At 49.2% G+C, this 22,004-nt stretch overlaps 1 protein-coding gene and 1 non-coding gene across 3 annotated transcripts; one reads left to right on the top strand and one right to left on the bottom strand.

Moving 5' to 3' along the window:
- Nucleotides 1–281: 281 nt before the first annotated feature.
- SNRPA1 (small nuclear ribonucleoprotein polypeptide A') lies at nucleotides 282–21,352 on the bottom strand. 2 transcript variants are annotated; one of them, XM_066239505.1, is made up of 10 exons: nucleotides 20,318–20,607; nucleotides 20,165–20,241; nucleotides 17,899–18,046; nucleotides 16,977–17,055; nucleotides 6,581–6,627; nucleotides 5,402–5,504; nucleotides 4,188–4,267; nucleotides 3,708–3,783; nucleotides 2,169–2,262; nucleotides 282–508 (listed from the first exon to the last, which is right to left on the bottom strand). In XM_066239505.1, the coding sequence occupies exons 2-10, from the start codon at nucleotides 20,175–20,177 to the stop codon at nucleotides 450–452; spliced, it is 699 nt and encodes a 232-aa protein (XP_066095602.1). In that variant the 5' UTR covers nucleotides 20,178–20,241; nucleotides 20,318–20,607; the 3' UTR covers nucleotides 282–449. The 2 variants fall into 2 exon arrangements, with proteins under 2 accessions (XP_066095602.1, XP_066095600.1); XM_066239503.1 differs by lacking the exons at nucleotides 20,165–20,241; nucleotides 20,318–20,607 and adding an exon at nucleotides 21,196–21,352.
- LOC136311334 (U6 spliceosomal RNA) lies at nucleotides 19,768–19,871 on the top strand. Its single transcript, XR_010726735.1, has one exon. It is a non-coding gene; the product is annotated as a U6 spliceosomal RNA (small nuclear RNA).
- Nucleotides 21,353–22,004: the final 652 nt, after the last annotated feature.

The following is a 22,004-nucleotide window of genomic DNA, read 5'->3' as shown; positions in this document are numbered from 1 at the left end:
ACTTTTTTTTAAATAAATGTAATTTATTTAAACTTTAAATAAATTCTAACAGAGTGTCATTTCGGTAGGTGGTGTGCCCCAGAATTTTGTAAATGTAAACAATGTGCCGCGGCTCAAAAAAGGTTGAAAATCCCTGTTCTAGAGGACCGGCAGGCGTCAGAAACAACTCCCGCCTGCATCTCCAGCTCAGTGTCCACACCACATGGCGCACACAGCCCGCTGACATGCCACCTGGCAGCACAGTGACTGTCCTTTATTTTTATGTGTAGAAAAAACAAGCATTTAGATTTCAAAATTTCTATTACAAAACGAGCAGCAGCAGTCTGAAACATTTCCCCAATGCTCACGAACTCTTTGCTGACACATGCAAAGCTGTCGTTCCAGGTTCAGAAGGCAAGGCGGGGCCAAGTGGACATGCTGGACGTCCTGTGGGCCCCTGGCCACGCTGCTCAGGACCCGTTTGTGACTGTGTCTTCTTCCATCTCCTCTTCACCATCATCAGTGGGGCCTGGAAGAGAACACAGAGCCAGAGTCACAGCGCGTCAGAGCGTGCTCAGTTGGTATGAGTGCCTCCTCTGTGAGGCTCCGGGGCCAGGCCCTGGGCAGGGCAGGGCAGGCTGCCCTCACGGCACTCAGTGTACTCGGTCTATTCCTGGGAGGTACTGAAGGGACAGTCAGCTCCTTAGGGAAAGACCGCAAAGGTGCTGTATGCAAGTCCAGCTTACCAAGTCCGTCACCATTCTAACTCAGTCCCTATGCCATCCCATGCCCCGCAGTGCCTGCGGCCTGGCGCGCACGCGTGCATCCTCACTGCCACGTTTTCCTGGTGCCAGAGCTCCATGCGCACGCACCTCTGCCCGTTCAGCCACGCCAGGCTCCCTCCCACCACATGTGCTGTCTGTGCCGTTCCCTCCCCTGGGATGCCCTCTGCCTTCACCTAGCTCAGCGGTTCTCAAATGTGATCTAGGACCGCAGGTCTTCCATGAATGCAGATCCCAATCAGAACTTAGTTAAAACAATAAACCCACTACATGTTAATGTTTGTACTTTTATAAAATTAACAATATTTTCCAAAAAAACATTCTGTGAGGAGCCTGACATTCTTTTGTACTTGTGTCCGTCTCTGTGACAAGGACGAGCGGCTGTCACCCAAGCTATCCAGCTCTTGCCCACTGCCTGCTACAGAATGTCCTGACTGATGGTGGCCGCATGGCGTGTCAGCTGTGTCATCAGTCAGGGAAGGGAGGAGCAGCTTACTAGCCTGTTCAGTTATGAATATTCTTTTCTGATACCATGTTAAAACTTGACAAAACTGGTAGTTTTGTCAAGGTCAGCTGCCAGTGTGGACCCTTGAAATCTTACCGGTGGCCCTGGCTGGTTGGCTCAGTGGTAGAGCGTCGGCCTGGCGTGCAAGGGGTCCCGGGTTCGATTCCCGGCCAGGGCACACAGGAGAAGCGCCCATCTGCTTCTCCACCCCTCCCCCTCTCCTTCCTCTCTGTCTCTCTCTTCCCCTCCCGCAGCCGAGGCTCCATTGGAGCAAAGTTTGCCCAGGCGCTGAGGATGGCTCTGTGGCCTCTGCCTCAGGCGCTAGAATGGCTCTGGTTGCGGCAGAGCGACACCCCAAGATGGGTAGAGCATTGCCCCCTGGTGGGCATGCCCGGTGGATCTCGGTCGGGCGCATGCGGGAGTCTATCTCTCCCCGTTTCCAGCTTCAGAAAAATACAAAAAACAAAAAAACCCAAAAAACGAAAATGCTAGTCAATATCTAGATCCTCCAAATGGTATAAAGTCCAGACTTTCAATTTTATACCATTATATAAAATCATTTATCTTAAAGGAGCATTTAAATGGCTTCCATGACCATCAGAGTGGACACCGTGCTCACAGCCATGGTCATGGCAGCTGAGCGGTGTGGGACCCCTGGGGCAGCAGGGACTCGGATGGCACTGAGGCACCGTGGTCACAGCAGCTGAGCAGTATGGGACCCCTGGGGCAGCAGGGACTCGGATGGCACTGAGGCACCGTGGTCACAGCAGCTGAGCAGTATGGGACCCCTGGGGCAGCAGGGACTCGGATGGCACTGAGGCGCTGTAGTCAGGGCAGCTGAGCGGTGTGGGACCCCTGGGGCGGCAGCAGGGACTCGGAAGGATGAAGATGGCACTCCTGACCTGTGCGGCGTTCCCGGCCCGGGATCTGCCCCGACTGCAGCAGGCCCTTCAGCCGCTCCACCTCTGCCAGAGTGGACGCGTTGGCGATGGCATTCTGCAGGGGACACAGTGCAGATGGACAGTCAGTGTCACCTGAGCACATTAGTCACCAAACACCTCAGGCATTCACAGCAACTTTCTCAGTCAGAATATTAGAGTTCTGTGTGGGGGAGGAATTTTATTGGCGTGTTAAAATTTACCCAAAAACCAAATCATAAATGTCCACAGTTGGTAAAAAATGTAAGCCCCCTTATAGAAGAGAAAATAATCATTGCACATGTCCTAAAATGTTAGCAAATTGAATTACTGGAATTGTGTTACTGGGTAATTCAGGAGGCAATATTATAAAATTAGCATTCTTCACTGGTCATCAAGCAGGATCTTTGAGATAGTAAATCTTTGCCCTGGCCGGTTGGCTCAGCAGTAGAGTCAGCTTGGTGTGTAGAAGTCCCGGGTTCAATTCCTGGCCAGGGCACACAGGAGAAGTGTCATCTGCTTTTCCACACCTCTCCCTCTCCTTTCTCTCTGTCTCTCTCTTCCCCTCCTGTAGCCAAGACTCCATTGGAGCAAAAATGGCCAGGGCACTGAAGATGGCTCCATGGCCTCTGCCTCAGGTGCTAGAGTGGCTCCGGTTGCAGTAGAGCAACACCTCAGATGGGCAGAGCATCGCCCCCTGGTGGGTGTGCCGGGTGGATCCCGGTTGGGAGCATGCCGGAGTCTTTCTCTGCCTCCCCTCCTCTAACTTCAGAAAAAAAAAAACACAACAGTAAATTTTTGAAAGAAAAACTAAGGCAACCCAGGCCGGTGGCTCAGTGGATAAAGCAATGTCCTGGTGCGCCAAGGTCACAGGTTCGACCCCTGCCCCTTGGTCACGGCAAAGAGTGCACAACTAAATGGAACTAAGTGGAACAATAAGTGGATGCTTCTCTGTCCCCACCCCCTTCCTCTGAAATCAATGGAAAAAACTTTTTTTTTTCTGAGCTACTCAGAAAAAAACTACCTCAACTGCCTCATTTATTTTTTTATTTTTATTTTTTACAGGAACGGAGAGAGATGAGCAGCATCAATCATCAGTTATTCGTTGTGACACCTTAGTTGTTCATTGCTTGCTTTTTCATACGTGCCTTAACCAGGGGGCTACAGCAGACCGAGTAACCCCTTGCTTAAGCCAGTGACCTTGGGTCCAAGCTGGTGAGCTTTGCTCAAACCAGATGAGCCCGCGCTTAAGCTGGCGACCTCGGGATCTTGAACCTGGGTCCTCTGCATCCCAGTCTGACGCCCTATCCACTGCACTACCACCTGGTCAGGCTCGACTGTATCATTTAATTAACTCAGGACAAAATCAGGTCAGATAATAACTTCAAGCTAGTTTTCTGTTACACAAAAATATAGCTGGATTCCAAAATCTGTGGGGAGAAGTCCGTCATGTTCCAACTTGGTTCACATAAACTGGTGTCCTGAGCCACACAGCTCCCTGCAGCCCAAGCTCTAACATATTACCTTGATTGCCTCCACGTCCCCTGGGGACGGGCCCCCTTTCTTCTTGTCACCAGGCAGACCAGCACCTGGATTGAAACTGGGGAGGGGAGGGAAGAGCACAGCTGTCAAATCCGGACCCATGCACATTGCTTCTCTTACTTTCAAAAGCTTTTGAAAGTAATTCAACCAGTGTAGTATCTTATCTTTGTTAACAAACTGATACAAGAAACTGTCTCCTTCAGAAACACCACTCTAGAGCATCTTCCCAGAGAAAGCAGGACATATATGGCAGCACATGAGGACCAAATAGCGAAATGTTTGCTCTGCTAACCTAGCCGGGATCTCAGGGGACACACGGACCGCTGATGGTCACCGACTAGCATCACGCCAATCTCCCACGGGCACAGTCCCAGGCGCTCTGTTACTTTTGTAGGAGGCAGGCTGCTGGACAGAGAGTGTTTCTGAAGGGGAAGTAGAGTGAAGTTGATATCCGTATCTTACGTTTTGCTTCTCCTGGCAATATCCTTTGCAAGCTGTGCACCCCGTTTGCCCTTGAACATTTTCTCTGCTTCCTGACGCTCCTACAGCGACACCACACACAGAGTTAATGGAAATAGGGGTACCACGTGCATTTAGATGCATTCCTCAGAACACAGGAAGAAAACTCTTCTGCAATATTCTGGGCTGGTGAAAATACCAAAAAGCCAATTTCAAGGCAAAAGGAGACACTGTGGTCTTGCCTCCTCTGGTGACGCTCCCTGAAGCAAGATCACTCTCCCCGTTTCAAGGAGAGGCTCCTCAAGAACTAAGGAGGTTGAGGCCCTGGCCGGTTGGCTCAGTGGTAGAGCATTAGCCTGGCGTGCAGGAGTCCCGGGTTTGATTCCCGGCCAGGGCACACAGGAGAAGCGCCCATCTGCTTCTCCACCCCTCCCCCTCTCCTTCCTCTCTGTCTCGCTCTTCCCCTTCCACAACCAAGGCTCCATTGAAACAAAGTTGGCCCGGGCGCTGAGGATGGCTCTGTGGCCTCTGCCTCAGGTGCTAGAGTGGCTCTGGTTGCAACAGAGTGATGTCTCAGAGGGGCAGAGCGTCGCCCTCTGGTGGGCGTGCTGGGTGGATCCCGGTCAGGCGTATGCGGGAGTCTGTCTGACTGCCTCCCCGTTTCCAGCTTCAGAAAAATACAAAAAGCCGAAAACAAAACAAAACAAAAAACTAAGCTCTAACCATGAGCTAACCTGGCCAGATAGCTCATGGTTAGAGCTTCGTCCCGAAGAGAAGTTACGGATTCGATTCCCCCTGGTCAGGGCACATACAGAAAAAGACTGATGTTCCTATCTCTCTTTCCCCCTTTCTCTCTCTCTAAAATCAGGTAATTAAAATTTAAAAAGAACTAAAAAGGTTTTAAAAAAAGCTAAGCTCCCAATAAAGGGAACCATTCTAATTGTGAGAGTTGCTGAAAAGTGGCTAACACGATGTCCCCCCCTGGAGCAGCCTACTGCAGACAGGGCTCGGTGTGGCTGAGGCTGCCCACCTCTGGGCCCATACCCTCCACACCAGACAGCTTCCACTCCACTAAGAAAAACAATCTTATGTAACATTATCTTTCCCATATTTTTATTACAAGCCAATAAAATGCATTAGGCAATAAAAAAAATTGGCAATAAATATCAAATACCAAAAACAAACTGATGACGACTTGGTCAACAGAGAAGGCTCACCTTCAGCCTGACCTTCTGGAAGTCCAGCACTCGCACTTGCGGGACTTTGTAGATTACGTACAGCCTGTAGTGCTTCTTGTTTGTTACAGGGTTCCTCAGAATGCTGCAAGGGAAGGAGCACTCAGGCCAATACCGTCCACACACCCATGTCACCAGGTTCATCCTAATAAAATCTAACGAGTACAGCCCTGGCTGGGTAGCTCAGCAGATTACAGCATTATCCACACCAAAAATCTCTGGTCAGGGCATGTACAAGATCCAACTAATGAATGTACAGCCAATCTGAACGAATTGATATCTCTCTCTCTCTCAAATCAAGAAAAAAAAAAAAATGAGTCCTTAAGTTAAGGATAAGTCCACGCCTGACCTGTGGTGGCACAGTAGATAAAGTGTCAACCTGGAACACTGAGGTTGCTGGTTCGAAGCCCTGGGCTTACCTGGTCAAGGCACATTATGGGAGTTGATGCTTCCTGCCCCACCCCCCACTTCCCCCCCCCTCTAAAATGAGTAAAATCTTAAAAAAAAAAAAAAAAGCCCTGGCTGGTTGGCTTAGTGGTAGAGCGTCGGCCTGGTGTGCAGAAGTCCCGGGTTCGATTCCCGGCCAGGGCACACAGGGGAAGCACCCATCTGCTTCTCCACCCCTCCCCCTCTCCTTCCTCTCTGTCTCTCTCTTCCCCTCCCCCAGCTAAGGCTCCACTGGAGCAAAGATGGCCCAGGCGCTGAGGATGGCTCTGTGGCCTCTGCCTCAGGCGCTGGAGTGGCTCTGGTCACAACATAGCGACACCCCGGAGGGGCAGAGCATCGCCCCCCTGGTGGGCGTGCCGGGTGGATCCCGGTCGGGCGCATGCGGGAGTCTGTCTGTCTGTCTCTCCCCGTTTCCAGCTTCATCAGAAAAATACACACACACACAAAAAAGTCAGCTTCTTTAAAAAATAATTTTAAAAAACGATAAGTCTACTACTATTTACATTTAACTTCAATGTCAGACTTATGAATTTTAAAATAAATTTTTTAAGTGTATAAGACATTTTTCATTTAAGATTTACATTCAGCAACACTCTGTTTCAGGTACAGATGTGCAGCAAGAAGGCACTCCTTCCTGACTGGCTGTTATATGGTCAAAGCTGGTCAGGGTGTCATTTTAAAGGACTTCGCTGTCACCACAAGTGATTTCCCTACCTTAAGTAAGTCAGAGACTTGAGAGATGCCAGAGGGTCCAGGTCGCCCTGTAAAACAGCAGCCACAGGTGAGGACAGACACGACTCCCTGCTCTGATGCTCCTAACGGTGCCGCTGAAGCAAGAACTCATCTGGTCTCTTGTTTTCCTACTGCCCAGCACCTGATACATTTCTACTGAACACACTGGGGAATAAATGAGTTCCTTAAACTTAAATCTTGTGGGGGAAAAACGCTGGGGCAGCAATCCTTATACCTAACAAAATAGACTTTAAACAAGGGCTATAGCCCTGGCCAGTTGGCTCAGTGGTAGAGCATCAGCCGGGCGGGTGGAAGTCCCTGGTTCAATTCCTGGTCAGGGCACACAGGAGAATCAACCATCTGCTTTTCCACTCCTGGCCCTGCCTCTTCCCCTCCCGTAGCCATGGCTTGATTGATTTGAGCGCATTGGCCCCAGGCACTGATGATGGCTCCGTGGAGCCTCTGCCTCAGGTGCCAAAAGCAGCTTGGCTGCTAAGTATGGCCCCAGATGGGCAGAGCATTGGCCCCAGACAGGGGCTGTCAGCTGGATCCCAGCTGGGGTGTATGCAGGAGTATCTCCCTCCTCTCACTTACATAAAAAACAAAACAAACAAAAAACAACAAAGACTACAGTAAGGGACAAAGAAATTCACTATATAATGATAAAGGGAGCAATTCAACCACAGGATATACCCTTGCAAGTATTTATGCACCCAATATAGGAGCACCTAAATATATAAAGTTGATTTTCATGGACATAAGGGAAGAAGGACAGCAATACAGTCATAGCAGGGAATTTTTAAAAAAATTTATTCATTTTAGAGAGGAGAGGGAGAGACAGAAAGGAGAGACAGAGAGAGAGAAGGGGAGGAGGAGCTGGAAGCATCAACTCTCATATGTACCTTGACCAGGCAAGCCCAGGGTTTTGAACTGGCGACCTCAGCATTTCCAGGTCGACGCTTTATCCACTGCGCCACCCACAGGTCAGGCCCATAGCAGGGAATTTTAATACCCCACTGACATCAATAGATAGATCTTCCAGAAAGAAAATCAACAAGAAAAGCTTGGTCTTACATGACACACTAGATCAACTGGATTTAATCGACATCTTCAAAGCATTTCACCCCAAAGCAGCAAAATACACATTCTTTTTTAAAAAAATTATTACTTATTTATTTATTTTTTTTACAGAGACAGAGAGAGAGTCAGAGAGAGGGATAGACAGGGACAGACAGACAGGAATGGAGAGATGAGAAGCATCAATCATTAGTTTTTCGTTGCGACACCTTAGTTGTTCATTGGTTGATTTCTCATATGTGCCTTGACCGCGGGCCTTCAGCAGACCGAGTAACCCCTTGCTCGAGTCAGCGACCTCGGGTCCAAGCTGGTGAGCTTTTGCTCAAAGCAGATGAGCCTGCACTCAAGCTGGCGACCTTGGGGTCTCGAACCTGGGTTCTTGGCATCCCAGTTCGACGCTCTATCCACTGCGCCACCGCCTGGTCAGGCAGAATATACATTCTATTCAAGTGCTCATGGCACATTTTCTAGAGTAGACCACATGTTAGGACACAAAACAAGTCTCAGTACATTTAAGAAGACTAAAATCATGGCCCTGGCCGGTTGGCTCAGCGGTAGAGCGTCGGCCTGGCGTGCAGGGGACCCGGGTTCGATTCCCGGCCAGGGCACATAGGAGAAGCGCCCATTTGCTTCTCCACCCCCCCTCCTTCCTCTCTGTCTCTCTCTTCCCCTCCCGCAGCCGAGGCTCCATTGGAGCAAAAGATGGCCCGGGCGCTGGGGATGGCTCCTTGGCCTCTGCCCCAGGCGCTAGAGTGGCTCTGGTCGCGGCAGAGCGACGCCCCGGAGGGGCAGAGCATCGCCCCCTGGTGGGCAGAGTGTCGCCCCTGGTGGGCGTGCCGGGTGGATCCCGGTTGGGTGCATGTGGGAGTCTGTCTGTCTCTCCCTGTTTCCAGCTTAAGAAAAAAACAAAAAAAAAAAAACAACAAAAAAAAAGAAGACTAAAATCTTATCAAGCATCGTGTCTGACCACGACGGTGTGAAACTAGAAATCTACAATAAAAAAAATAAGAAAAAAACATTCAATCATATGGAGGCTAAATTGCATGTTACTAAACAATCAATAGGTTAACAGTGAGATCAAGGAAGAAATAAAAAATTACCTGGAAACAAATGGAAATGAACATGCAACAACCAAAACCACCTCCAGGACAGTGACAGCAGTCCTGGGAGGGAGATGACAGCGTTTCAGGCCTACCTCAAAGAGCAACAGAACAACACGGAACAACACTCAATGTCACTTTAGCATCAGAGAAATGCAAATTAAAACCAGTGAAGTATCACCTCATACCTGCCAGAATGGCTCTCATCAATAAATCAACAAACAAGTGTTAGCAAAGGTGTGGAGAAAAGGGAACTCTCCTGCACTGTTAGTGGGAATGCAGACTGCTGCAGCCTCTGTGGAAAGCAGTATGGAGCAACCTCAAAATACTAAAACTGGAATTGCCTATGACCCAGCAATTCCACTTTATTGGGACTATATCCTTGAGACTATATCCTAAGAATGCCGAAACACTAATTCGAAACAATGTATACACTCCCTCTTCATTGCAGCCTTAGTCACAATAGCCAGTATCTGGAAACAACCAGTGGATGAGTGGATAAAAAAGCAGTGGTGTATTTCCGTAATGGAATTCCACACAACTATAAAAAACAAGGAAACCTTGCCTTTTGAGATAGCACGGATGAACCTGGAAATTATTATGCTAAGTGAAATAAGCCAGGCAGAGAAAGACAAATACCATATGACCTTATATTATACATGAAATCTAATGTACAAAATAAACTGATGAATAAAACAGAAACAGAGGCATGAACACAGGAACACACTGACAGCTGTCAGAGGGGAGGGGGCAGGAAACTGGATCACAGCAGGTGGAGGAATTAAGTAAAAAACATACACAGGACACAGGGGTCCTTGGGTTGTGACAGTTTCAACATGCAATGTTTCAAGTTTACAATGCTCACTCCCACAAAGGCTAAAAAATTGAGACGTGTTTCAGCTTACGCCATTAGCGTTGCACTTACGGACTACGTGGGCAAACTAGTTCCAGACTAGCCCGGAACAATTCTGTAAGCAGGTAGAGTCCTGCAGCAGATCCCGTCCCCTCCACATCAGCTGCTTCTCGAGAAGAAACACCTGTCGTACAGGTAGAATCATCTCCAGCGTCTCCTGACTGGTCCTCAGGCAATCCTGAGTCACCTGACCCCGTGTCTCCAGCACCTGCTGCAGGTTCTCCTGCCTCTCCAGCTTCCTCCTGCCCATGGGTCCCTCTCTCCCACCTTAAATGCCCCTTCCGGGGTGCCAGCCAACCTCAGGAATGAAGGTAAGGAGTGTTTTTTACACTCATTTTTCTGTTACTACCAGTACAGTGTACAGTACACTATATTTATGTCCTTTTCCTTTTTCAGTGGCTTAGTTGTTTTTATGGTCTAGATCAGTGGTTCTCAACCTTTCTAATGCCGTGACTTCGCAATACAGTTCCCCATGTTGCGCTGACCCCAAACCAAAAAATAATTTTGGTGGCTACTTCATAACTGTAATTTTGCTACAGTTATGATTCGAAATGTAAATACCTGATATGCATTATGTATTTTCCGATGGTTTCAGGTGACCCCGCTGGGGTCACGACTCACAGGTTGAGAACCGCTGCTCTAGATGATGTTACAATTGTGTTAAGATAGGTGACTTAGGCTAGGGTGTGTTTCAACTTCCACCCAAATTCAGGTCACATCACTGTCATAGGAACGGAACTGTGTCGTCACCCGAGGACCCCGTACATAACAGACACAGAAAGGAGGGCTGGGGGGTGTGGAGGTGGTAAAGGAGGACATGGGGACAGAAAGAGACTTTACCCCGAGCACAGGGCACATGATGCCATGTGCAGAGGGTGTTATGTTGAGGTGTACACTTGAAACCCGTATGCTTTTGTGAACCCATGCCATCCTAATAAATTAAAATATAAGCTATAAGGAGGATTACCACATAATGATAAAAGGGTTCAGCTCACTAGGAAGGAATTAACAACTTACAATTGGTATGCATCAAATGTGATAACCTGAAAACATATAAAACTAAAACTGAAAACTCCAGGGAGAGGCAAGAAACCAGAAGGGTGCTGGTGCGCAGCCCTGCCCCTCCGTGCTCCAGCCCTGCCCCTCCGTGCTCCAGGCCCTGCCCCTTACACCCCCTCCCCTGCCCGGAGAGGAGAGGGAGAGGACCTCGCTGCAGCTGCCCCTCCGTGCTCCAGCCCTGCCCCTTGCACCCCCCTCCCCCGCCCAGAGAGGAGAGGGAGAGGACCTCGCTGCAGCTGCCCCTCCGTGCTCCAGCCCTGCCCCTTGCACCCCCCTCCCCCGCCCAGAGAGGAGAGGGAGAGGACCTCGCTGCTGCTGCTGCTGCCGCTGCCGGGGGCACCGGTGAACCCCTGGGGCGGTGCTGGGTGCAGGGTCCCGGGCGGGGGCAGGGAAGGGGAGAACAAGCAGCTCTGGAACACCGCTGGTTGTACCGTGGCCTGTGATAGGCTCGCGGTCCACACTCAAAGCAGAGAGACAAAGACGCAAAGCCCGCAGCTCCCAGAACGCGCCTCCCTGGGCACTGGGCGTCGGGGCACAGTGCATCAGGGGTACCCTGGCGCTGTCTGGTCCCCAGTCGGGGCACAGGGGAGACTACACGAGGCCTGAAGTCACCACTAGCAGGGGGAAAACAAAGACAGCCCCCACCCCACCCCACCCCACCCCACCCCACCCCGGCATCGCAGGTACACTGAGGACGGCCCGGAAGCGGTGAGGGCCCCTGCGGGATTTCGCACAATGCTAACACCTGTGACTCAGCGCCACCTACTGGGAAATGACAGAAACAGCTCTAGGAAGTGATCTAAAAGAGGAGCCCCTCACACCAATGCCGTGAATGAGCAAGAGACACAGTTCGGAAGGAACATGAAGACTCTCCAGAAATCAAAATTAAGCCCATGAAAACTGGGATATAAATGACAGAATCAAGACTGAAGTTCTAAAAGTACTTAGTGATATGTGGGAAAACACAGGCAGGCAATTTAATGCACTCAAGAAAAAAAATTGAACAACCAAGTACATTACCAAAGAGACTGAAATTTTAAAAAAGAATCAAACAAAAATACTGGAGAGGAAGAACTCAACAAATGAGAGCAAAGAGTGATGAGGGAGCAAAGGACATAGAGATGCCCAAGGAGGAATGAATTACTGACACAGAAGGTAGAAATCTAGAAGTAACAGAGAGAAGAGAGATGCCTTCAGAAAGAGCAATAGAACAGTCATACCAGGAGAGGGAGAGGGAACGGAGGAGAGCCTGTTCAAACAAATAATTGGTGAGAGCTTCCCAAACCCATGGAGAGAGCTAGATCCTCAACCCAAAGCAGCCTTCTCCAAGGTGCATTTATTAAAACTGTCAAAAATGAAAGACAACTCCCAAGGCAGCCAAGGCAACGAAAGTAGCATATAAAGGAAGGCCCATCTGGTTATCATGGGACCTCTCAGCAGAAACTCTACAAGCCAGAAGAGAGTGGAAACTAGTATTCAAATTACTGAAAGAGAGGAATTACCAGCCAAGAATAACGTGTCCACCAGTTATCCTTTAACTATGAAGGAGAAGTTAAGACGTTTTCAGACAGAAGCCAAGGGAATTTATTACCAGAAAACCCCCATTTCAGGAAATACTCAAGGCAATTATTCTACCTGAAACAAAGAACAAAATGTCACAAAGTTACAGATAAGATCACCAACAAACTTATAGCACTAACAGGGATACTTTGTGACAGCAAAAACATAAAAGGGGGGGAGGCAAAGGTCTGAACGAGCAGAAAAGGATGACGGGTGGGTGCATTCCTAAGACAAAGAACTACAAATATTGATCGACTTACAACTTATGCAACTTACGACCATTCGACTTTATTTATTTAAATTTTTTTATTTTATTTATTCATTTTAGAGAGGAGACAGAGAGGGACAGAGAGAGACAGAGAGAGACAGAGACAGGGGGAGGAGCTGGAAGCATCAACTCCCATATGTGCCTTGACCAGGCAAGCCCAGGGTTTTGAACCAGCGACCTCAGCATTTCCAGGTCGATGCTTTATCCACTGCGCTACCACAGGTCAGGCACGACCATTCGACTTTATGACCACAATCGCTAGCCACGACTGCCCTGCATCTGGCAGCGCAAGCGTTGCCCAGCTGGGCGTACGACAGTGCAGACCAGCTTCCGGCAGCACTACCATTTCCGCGTGCACCATTTCAACTGTTATCCCAGACTCAGTACAGCAATTTGTGTTTTGTGTCTTGGATATTTTTCATCAAACCCCTCCCAAGATGTCTACCAAGAGGAAATTGTCTTTGCAGATATTAAACCAGTTGGACTGGTAATGCAGTGTTTTACTTAAACCTGACGAATGTAAAAATAAGAAACAAAATGGTGTAGAGATGATACAAATGGCATAAAATGAACAAAGAAGATTATGATATATAACAATAATGAAAGAAAATTATGATAAAATATGACTTAAAGATTTTTTTTTTTAACAGAGACAGCGAGTGAGTCAGAGATAGGGATAGACAGGGACAGACAGACAGGAACGGAGAGAGATGAGAAGCATCAATCATTAGTTGTTTTTTTTTTTTCATTGTGCATTGCAACACCTTAGTTGTTCATTGATTGTTTTCTCATATGTGCCTTGACCGCGGGCCTTCAGGAGACCAAGTAACCCCTTGCTGGAGCCAGGGACCTTGGGTTCAAGCTGGTTGGCTTTTTTTTTTTTTTTTCTCAAACCAGATGAGCCCACGCTCAAGCTAGCGACCTCGGGGGTCTTGAACCTGACATCCCAGTCTGATGCTCTATCCACTGCGCCACCGCCTGGTCAGGCTTAAAGATTTTTTTTAACCTTTTTATTTATTCATTTTAGAGAGGAGAGGGAGAGACAGAGAGAGAGAGAAAGGGGGGAGGAGCAGGAAGCATCAACTCCCATATGTACCTTGACCAAGCAAGCCGAGGGTTTCGAACCGGCGACCTCAGCATTTCCAGGTTGACGCTTTATCCACTGCGCCACCACAGGTCAGGTGAATTCAAGATTTTATAACATCATTTCACAGTACTGTACATAGAGCCTACTCAACTTACGACCAAAGCGTGTTATGACCAGTCTGTTGGAACCAATTGTGGTCGTAAGTCGAGCACTAGCTGTACTGCGCATAGGGAACTTTCTTTTTCAATAGCCTAATGATAACCAACTGCAAAAAAACAAACAAAAGAACCCAAAAAGACAAACAACCTGAGACCTAGCCAAGTAGCTATCAGTAGGTTAGAGTGTCAATCCAATACTCCAAGGTTGGGGGTTTGATCCCTGGTCAGGCACATACAAAAATCAACCAACCAATGCATACAAGTAAGTGAAACAAGTTAATGTTTTTCTCTCTCCCTAAAATAAACAAACAAACAAAAACTGAGACACATAGCTGAAAAAACAAAAGAGGAAACAGTAGAAAGAAGGGATACCATCAGGCAAACAGAAACACAAAGGTGTCTGGCCAGGTAGCACAGTTGGTTAGAGCATCATCGCAGCACACCAAGGTTGCAAGTTCAATCCCTGGTCAGGGCACGCACAAGAATCAACCAGTGAGTGCATAAATAAGTGGAACAATGAAGTGATGTTTTGCTCTCTCTCTCCCCCCTTCCTTCCTATCTCTACAATCAATCACTCAATCAGAAAATTTGAAAAACAGGCCTTGGTTGGTTGGCTCAGCGGTAGAGCGTCGGCCTGGCGTGCGGGGGACCCGGGTTCGATTCCCGGCCAGGGCACATAGGAGAAGCGCCCATTTGCTTCTCCACCCCCCCTCCTTCCTCTCTGTCTCTCTCTTCCCCTCCCGCAGCCAAGGCTCCATTGGAGCAAAGATGGCCCGGGCGCTGGGGATGGCTCCTTGGCCTCTGCCCCAGGCCCTAGAGTGGCTCTGGTCGCGGCAGAGCGACGCCCCAGAAGGGCAGAGCATCGCCCCCTGGTGGGCAGAGCATTGCCCCTGGTGGGCGTGCCGGGTGGATCCCGATCAGGCGCATGCGGGAGTCTGACTGTCTCTCCCCGTTTCCAGCTTCAGGAAAAAAAAAAAGAATGGGGTCACTGGCTCAACTGGAGCCCCCTAGTCAAGGCACGTATGAGAAGGAATCAATGAACAAATGAAGTGATGCAACTACGAGTTGATCATTCTCATCACCTTTCTTGTGTCTCACTCTCTCAAATAAATAAATAAATAAATAAATAAATAAATAAGACGGTGACAAAATTGAATGCATGTCACGTATGTCATTGAACGTTTCCTAGTAACTACATTAAAAAATAAACAGGTAAAACTCATTTTAATGTTATTTAATGTATTATCCAAAATATTATCATTTCAACATCAATTTAACAAAATCACTGATAGCTTACACCCCTTTTCCTTTTCTGTAGTAAGACTTTTAACACGGGTGCATGTCTCACTATTCTGGTCTACCTCAACTCAGGACCTGGAGGGAGCAGCACCATACGGGACTCTGCAATTTCAGAAGACATCACGGGTGAGCTTCTTTCTTTTTATTTTATTTTATTTATTTATTTATTTATTTTTCATAGGTAAGTTTCTTTACAACTCTGGGGCAGGGTAAGCTTAACAGATCAAAAGCACTAGAAACAGCCTGACCAGGAGGTGGCGCAGTGGATAGAGCGTCGGACTGGGATGTGGAAGGACCCAGGTTCGAGACCCCGAGGTCGCCAGCTTGAGCGCGGGCTCATCTGGTTTGAGTAAAGCTCACCAGCTTGGATCCAAGGTCGCTGGCTCAAGCAAGGGGTTACTCGGTCTGCTGAAGGCCCCCGGTCAAGGCACATATGAGAAAGCAATCAATGAACAACTAAGGTGTTGCAACACGCAATGAAAAACTAATGATTGATGCTTCTCATCTCTCTCCATTCCTGTCTGTCTGTCCCTGTCTATCCCTCTCTCTGACTCACTCTAATATTAAAAAAAAAAAAAAGCACTAGAAACAATATAAACAAAGACCAACAAATTGGATTACAGTAAAGTGAGAAAGTTACCTGTCCAGACACCCTAAGAATGTCAGAAGGCAACCTACAGAGTGGAAAAAAGATATTTGCAACTGAAACAGGCCCAGGCCTTAGAATTCATAAAAAGACAAAGAAAAATAAGGATGAGCTAATTTTCCGAATTTAACAAAATTTCTGTAAGAATGCAGTATCTTTGCCTGCCCAGGTGGTGGCACAGTGGATAGAATGTCGGACTGGGATGCAGAAGACCCAGGCTTGAAACCCTGATGTCACGCTGGCTTGATGAAGGGGTCACTCAGTCTGCTGTAGTCCCCCTCCACCTGTCAAGGCACCTATGAAAAAGCAATGGGCCCTGGCCGGTTGGCTCAGTGGTAGAGCGTCGGCCTAGCGTGCAGGAGTCCTAGGTTTGATTCCCGGCCAGGGCACACAGGAGAAGTGCCCATCTGCTTCTTCACCCCTCCCCCTCTCCTTCCTCTGTCTCTCTCTTCCCCTCCCACAGCCAAGGCTCCATTGGAGCAAAGTTGGCCCGGGCACTGAGGATGGCTCCATGGCCTCTGCCTCAGGCGCTAGAGTGGCTCTGGTTGCAACAGAGCGACGCCCCAGATGGGCAGAGCATCGCCCCCTGGTGGGCATGCCGGGTGGATCCCAGTCGCGCGCATGCAGGGGTCTGACTGCCTCCGTTTCCAACTTCAGAAAACTACAGGAAAAAAAAAAAGTGAGCCTGACCAGGAGGTGGCGTAGTGGATAGAGCATCGGACTAGGATGCGGAGGACCCAGATTTGAGACCTCGAGGTCCCCAGCTTGAGTGTGGACTCATCTGGTTTGAGCAAAGCTCACCAGCTTGGACCCAAGGTCGCTGGCTTGAGCAAGGGGTTACTCGGTCTACTGAGGGCCCACGGTCAAGGCACATGAAAAAGCAATCAATGAACAACTAAGGTGTTGCAACACACAATGAAAAACTAATGATTGATGCTTCTGATCTCTCTTGGTTCCTGTCTGTTATCTATTCCTCTCTCTGACTCTCTCTCTCTGTAAAAAACACACACACAAAAACAAAACAAAAAAAAACAAAAAAAATGAAGGAAAAAAAAAAAAGAAAAAGCAATGAACTAAGGTGCCACATGAAGAATTGATGTTTCTCATCTCTCTCCCTTCCTGTCTATCAGTCCCTATCTGTCCCTCTCTCTAAAAAACCGATGTAGTACCTTTAACTCCTCCCGTTAAATACCTCTCCCCGTTTGACTTACCAGTTCCACAAGACTGTTGTTGGTGAGAATGAGTTCCGTTAGACACGGCAGCGCCTGGTCAAGGCCCTCTCCTATACGGCTACAATCAAAACAGACTCTTAGAAGAAGTGACTAGTAAGCTGACAATTTTGTCTAAGTCCTCACTCAGAGGATTTCGGACTTCAAAGTGGAAAGACCTCTAGAGATATTCCTTCCAACACCCTGTGTGACAGAGGCAAAAAGAGGAAACCTTGTCTGAGGTCACAGGGTGACACAAGTGGCGTGATGTCAGAAGCCATGCCTCCTGAAAGCTGTCTGGGGCTCTTCCTGTCACCACGCTATCTCCTGAAACTTGAGAACGGGAAAAACTCTGGGCAGAACTGCCATCTTGCTTCATGGCCTCTGCACAGGCGGCACAGAAATTTTCAGCTCAGGCACAAGACACACAGCTGCACAGCAAGGGCATGGTTAGCACACACGAAACATGCCTTTTCCCAAATATGTACAAGCTGCATGTTTTTAATTAAATGAGCTTACCAGGAATGTAATACACCAGATTTCTGAATGGATGCAAATAAATCTAGACCAGCGGTTTTCTGACTATTTAGTCAGGGCATTGACCTCTTTTTCCTTGTATTGGCAAATAAAAAGTGGACATTAGCTCCCACCACAATAGCTGTCTGGTGTGAATGAGTCAAAATTTACCTAATTCTTTATGGTTAGACTGGCAAAAAAATATGTTTTCTTTTTGGCACACTGCATAATTACAATAATTAGTTTACATATGCCATGAGATGAAAAAGGTTGAAAGTCATTGGAGCAGACCAATGGCCAGTTTAGCTCTGATTTGTACTCAGGAGAAAATGCAGCCCTTTCCTGTTCTTAATGGGAAACGTGTAGGTGTAGCCGGGAGCAGGGACCCCAGCTTCTTCGGGGAACTTACCATACTCTGTTGTTGTTCACCAATAATGTTTTCAGTCTTCTCAACAAAGGAAAACCATCTAGCTTCCTGATTTCATTGTCAGAAAAATCAATAGCATCAAACTGGTCTAAGGTCGCGCCCAGATTTTCAATGACGGGAATCTTATATCCTGGGAAATGGGGAGAATAAAAACGCACGCAAGTATTAATATAATTAAAAGGCACATTCAACATTAGCAGTATTTCCTGGTCATCTGACTCAACGCTGTCATTCATTCAGAAAGTGTTTACCTAACACCGCAAGACACTGGCGCATAAATGAGGAACAAGAGGCTCCAGTCCTGGCAGCATTCCACTGAGCTTAATTTGCTAGGACCCGCTAGGACAGCATGCACCCGCTTATTTGCACATTCCAGGGGACCACTGTGCCGTCAGCCCTGAGGACCCAGCCAGCTAGGAAGTCTCCCGAAGGCACTGTTGGTAGCCAGAATGTAGAGGGGAGCAAAGGGAAATTCTTCTACTGGTGGTTTGCATAGGACAAACCGGGTGACACAGCAGAACTTTTCTGCACGTGCAATGGAAATGAAGATGGCCAAGGAAAGGAGCTTCTACTTTGAGACGTGTCCAGTAAAAGCCAAAAAGACGACAGGAAGGGGTGGAATCCAGCCTGGGAAATGATTCAGATTTGACAGAGGGTGTGGTACCCTGGAAGGTCCAGAAATGAGACTGGTTTGGTTAAGGGAAGGATCCAACTCAGGCCCAGGAAGAATGACTGTATATGGAATCTTGGGGCAGTTGCTGTTAGAGCCTGTTTCTTTGTCCTGGAGGGTGTATTAATTTCCCCTAATAAAATCTTACCACTATGTTTAAACTTCTCCACCTATGCATCTTTGAAATGCCTTTCTTGACACTGCAAAAGGCAACAGCTTTCTAAATACCCAGATGGGACCCAGGAAGCAGAGATGTGTGTTAAGATTTGAGAGTTTTCCGCTCTGTTGAGTTAGAGATCTGTTCTACCCTCTCTCTTCCCTCATTCAGCTTTTGGTTCAAGGTGTTTTCCCCTAGGCCCTTGGTGGGCAAACCGTGGCTTGCGAGCCACATGCAGCTCTTTGGCCCCTTGAGTGTGGCTCTTCCACAAAATATCATGTGTGGACACTATCTCGATAAGGAATGTACCTACCTATACAGTTTAAGTTTAAAAAATTTGGCTCTCAAAAGACATTTCAATCCTTGTACTGTTGATATTTGGCTCTGCTGACTGATGAGTTTTCCGCCCACTGCCCTAGGCAATAACCATGAGACTCGGGCTAGGGAAGGTGGGGGATGCCCATATCTCCCTTTAGCTACCAACCTCCTCCTTTACACGAAAGGAAGTTTTTTTGCCCTAAAACGACGGGCAGTATTACCTCTGCATTCACAAACTCAAACCCAGAAACCCCAATATTCCTGGAATTTGCTGTGTCCAGAACAGGACTTCCTTTGCCCCCTGCAGGTGGCAGCAGGAAGGCCTGCGGGGATCACCTGAGGTCCTGTGCCCCACACGCCAGACCTGAGGGACTGCAAGGCGTGGCTAGGTACATTCTCAAAGGACCCTACAAGACTCATAGAGGAATTTCAAGCCATAACCCAAACCTATGAATTAGCCTGGAAGGACGATGCTGCCAACCCAAGGAAATGCCCCAAAATATGCGGATGTTTCCCACATTCACCCTAGCCAACCAAACTCCCTGTAGGAATGACTGCAGTGACCTAGACTGACAATAACTGGTCTTATCAACAGGGGCAGGTGGGACTTACTTGCAGGGACCACATGATTTTGTGTCTTCTAGGAAAAGGCATAAGAAACAGCAGCACTACCACAGCCGTTCATTATGATAAAATATATAGTACTCTGCTCGCTTCGGCAGCACATATACTAAAATTGGAACGATACAGAGATTAGCACGGCCCCTGTGTAAGGATCACACGCAAAATCGTGAAGCGTTCCATATTTTTAAGGGAAAATACATATATATATAGTACTGCTCACAAAATTTAGGGGCTATTTCAAAATGAATACGAAGCTATAAAATATCCCCTAATTTTTGGCAATAGAATAGTAAGAACGGTTACCCAGCTCCTAGACCAGAGGAACCCCTCTCTACCCCAATCCCGTCTGAGGGAGGTCACTCGCAGATACACCAACACCCGGAGGGGACCAAGAGCGGTAGCCACCTATTTTGTTACTCAATTAGCTCCCTAGATTCGGAGGAAACCCCAAAGGCTAGCACGGGGTTCCCAAACCTCACCGAAGGAATGCATTGGATGTGGCTTCCTCTGTCTTCCAAAATAGAGAGATCTGGCCAAGACAGGTCAAATTATCCGCAGCCGCCCTAACGGCGGCAGGTGAAGCCCAGGGACCGCCGGCCGGCGGCCCACCGCAGAAGCAGCCGGGAGAGGGCGTATGCCTCTACTGGGGGAGCCCAGCGGGTCCTGCCAGGGCTCTCCGGAACGGGACCCCAGACACCCGGCCCCCTCGACGAGAAGAGGGGCTGTCCTTGGTCCCGAAGGGGTCCACCAAGGGCGGGGGAGGACCCGACGAGGCCCGTGGTTCCTGGGAGGCTCCCAGAAGAAACACCCAGATCGCAGGGGGAGGCGCTGCGGGCCGTGGCAGGTGAACCTATTTAATCGTTAACTGATCGGGGAGCCGCTTACTCGGTTTTCACTTCTAATTCTCGACTCCGAGACCCGCTGCTCCATTGCGGGGGGGGGGGGGGAGGTCGACGGGAAAGTCACCTCTAAACGCGCCACCGAGACTCCTCTCCCACGTCCCTGGGAAGACGTTCCGGTGCGTCCCGGACTTTTAATACCGAGTGTCCCTGTCTTTCATTAGTTTCTTTTTTTTTTGCTATTCTGCGCTTTTTGGGTAGTGAGAAGGAAATACGGGAGGAATCACCGCCTTCCTTTCCTTCCTCACCAGCTAGAAATCCGGTCTAGCCTCTGACGACATCACCTCGACGTACTGACGGATCGCAACCACGGGACACATCCCGGGCTCTCGCACCTCGGACGGAGGCCCCGGATGTGGGTCAGGTTCTGAGGCTTCAAATCCCCTTTGAAGCAAGTCGGCCGCCTGAAGGTCCCCCCACCCCACCCCCCCCCGCCCCCACCTCGGGCAGGTTTATCTCGCAGCAGCCCCGGCGAGTCCCGGGCCGGGACCGTGCAGACGCCGCCCGCCGCCCACTTTGGGGCCTGGTCCTGCAGGCCCGCGCGCCACGCTCCGGCCCTCGGCGCACGCGGCGGGGCCCCGGGGACGGCCCGCCCTCGTCCCGGGCCTCACCGCGCAGGTCCAGCTCGCGGTCCCGCACGGCATTGGTGTACTGCGCCGCCTGCTCGATCAGCTCCGCCGTCAGCTTCACCATCCTGCCGCCTCCTGCTCCCACACGCGGCGCGCCGGCTGCCTCCCGCCAGACGGACGTTCCCGGCGTGCCCCGCGCCCGTCGCCAGGCAGCACCAGTCGCACCGACGCAGGCACGCGCAGCTCGACGTCCAGGCAGAAGCAATCGAACAGTCAGGCCTCCGCGGCCAACCCCCCCACCTCATTCATTCCCCTCTGCGATCCCGGCGCTGCTTCTGGTTGCTTTCCTGGGGGACGTGTCTGGAGTCTGCAGGAATCTGCTAGTTAAGCAAAATGGTAAAGCACCCGAGTGGGACTTTCTCACGTATCACTGAACCTGGAGGGGAAGGAAAAGCTGTGACAGTCCTCCCTCCACCCGGGAGGAGCGACCACCCGCGGGTTCAGGACGTCAGATTCCGGTCCGGGTTCTGAGGCTTGGCCCCTGGGACTACGGCGTGAGAACCGAGGATGGGTCACCCGCTACGGGCCAGAGCGCTGGGACCATTCTACCGCCTGGCAGGTCCAACCCGACACCAGGCACGGTGGAGTTTGTGGTTAGGCCTGTGGTCTTCAGACAATTAAATATTTATATTGATGTAGGATATACAGAAAAGTGCACAAATCAGAAGTTTGCAATGTGACGAATGATCAGAGTGAGCTCACCTGCTGGCTGCTGCCAGAGTCCAGAAAAGGAACAGTATTCTGAAAGCCTCCGATCTGAGGATGATAGTTTTATTTCTTTTACAATTTTT

This window comes from Saccopteryx bilineata, chromosome 7 (genome assembly GCF_036850765.1).
Source record: "Saccopteryx bilineata isolate mSacBil1 chromosome 7, mSacBil1_pri_phased_curated, whole genome shotgun sequence".
NCBI classification, from domain to species: Eukaryota; Metazoa; Chordata; class Mammalia; order Chiroptera; family Emballonuridae; genus Saccopteryx; species Saccopteryx bilineata.
The sequence above is the reverse complement of the archived record's forward strand: the minus strand, read 5'-3'. Positions and strand labels throughout refer to the sequence as shown.

Excerpts from the sequence above, each read along its gene's own strand:
- SNRPA1 (XM_066239503.1), bottom strand. The coding sequence starts at position 21,277 with ATGGTGAAGCTGACGGCGGAGCTGATCGAGCAGGCGGCGCAGTACACC. Across the intron at positions 2,263-3,707 it reads GGGACGTGGAGGCAATCAAG|AATGCCATCGCCAACGCGTC; the intron begins GTAATATGTTAG and ends TGTCCCCTGCAG. Across the intron at positions 509-2,168 it reads GGGCCGGGAACGCCGCACAG|GCCCCACTGATGATGGTGAA; the intron begins GTCAGGAGTGCC and ends GTTCTCTTCCAG.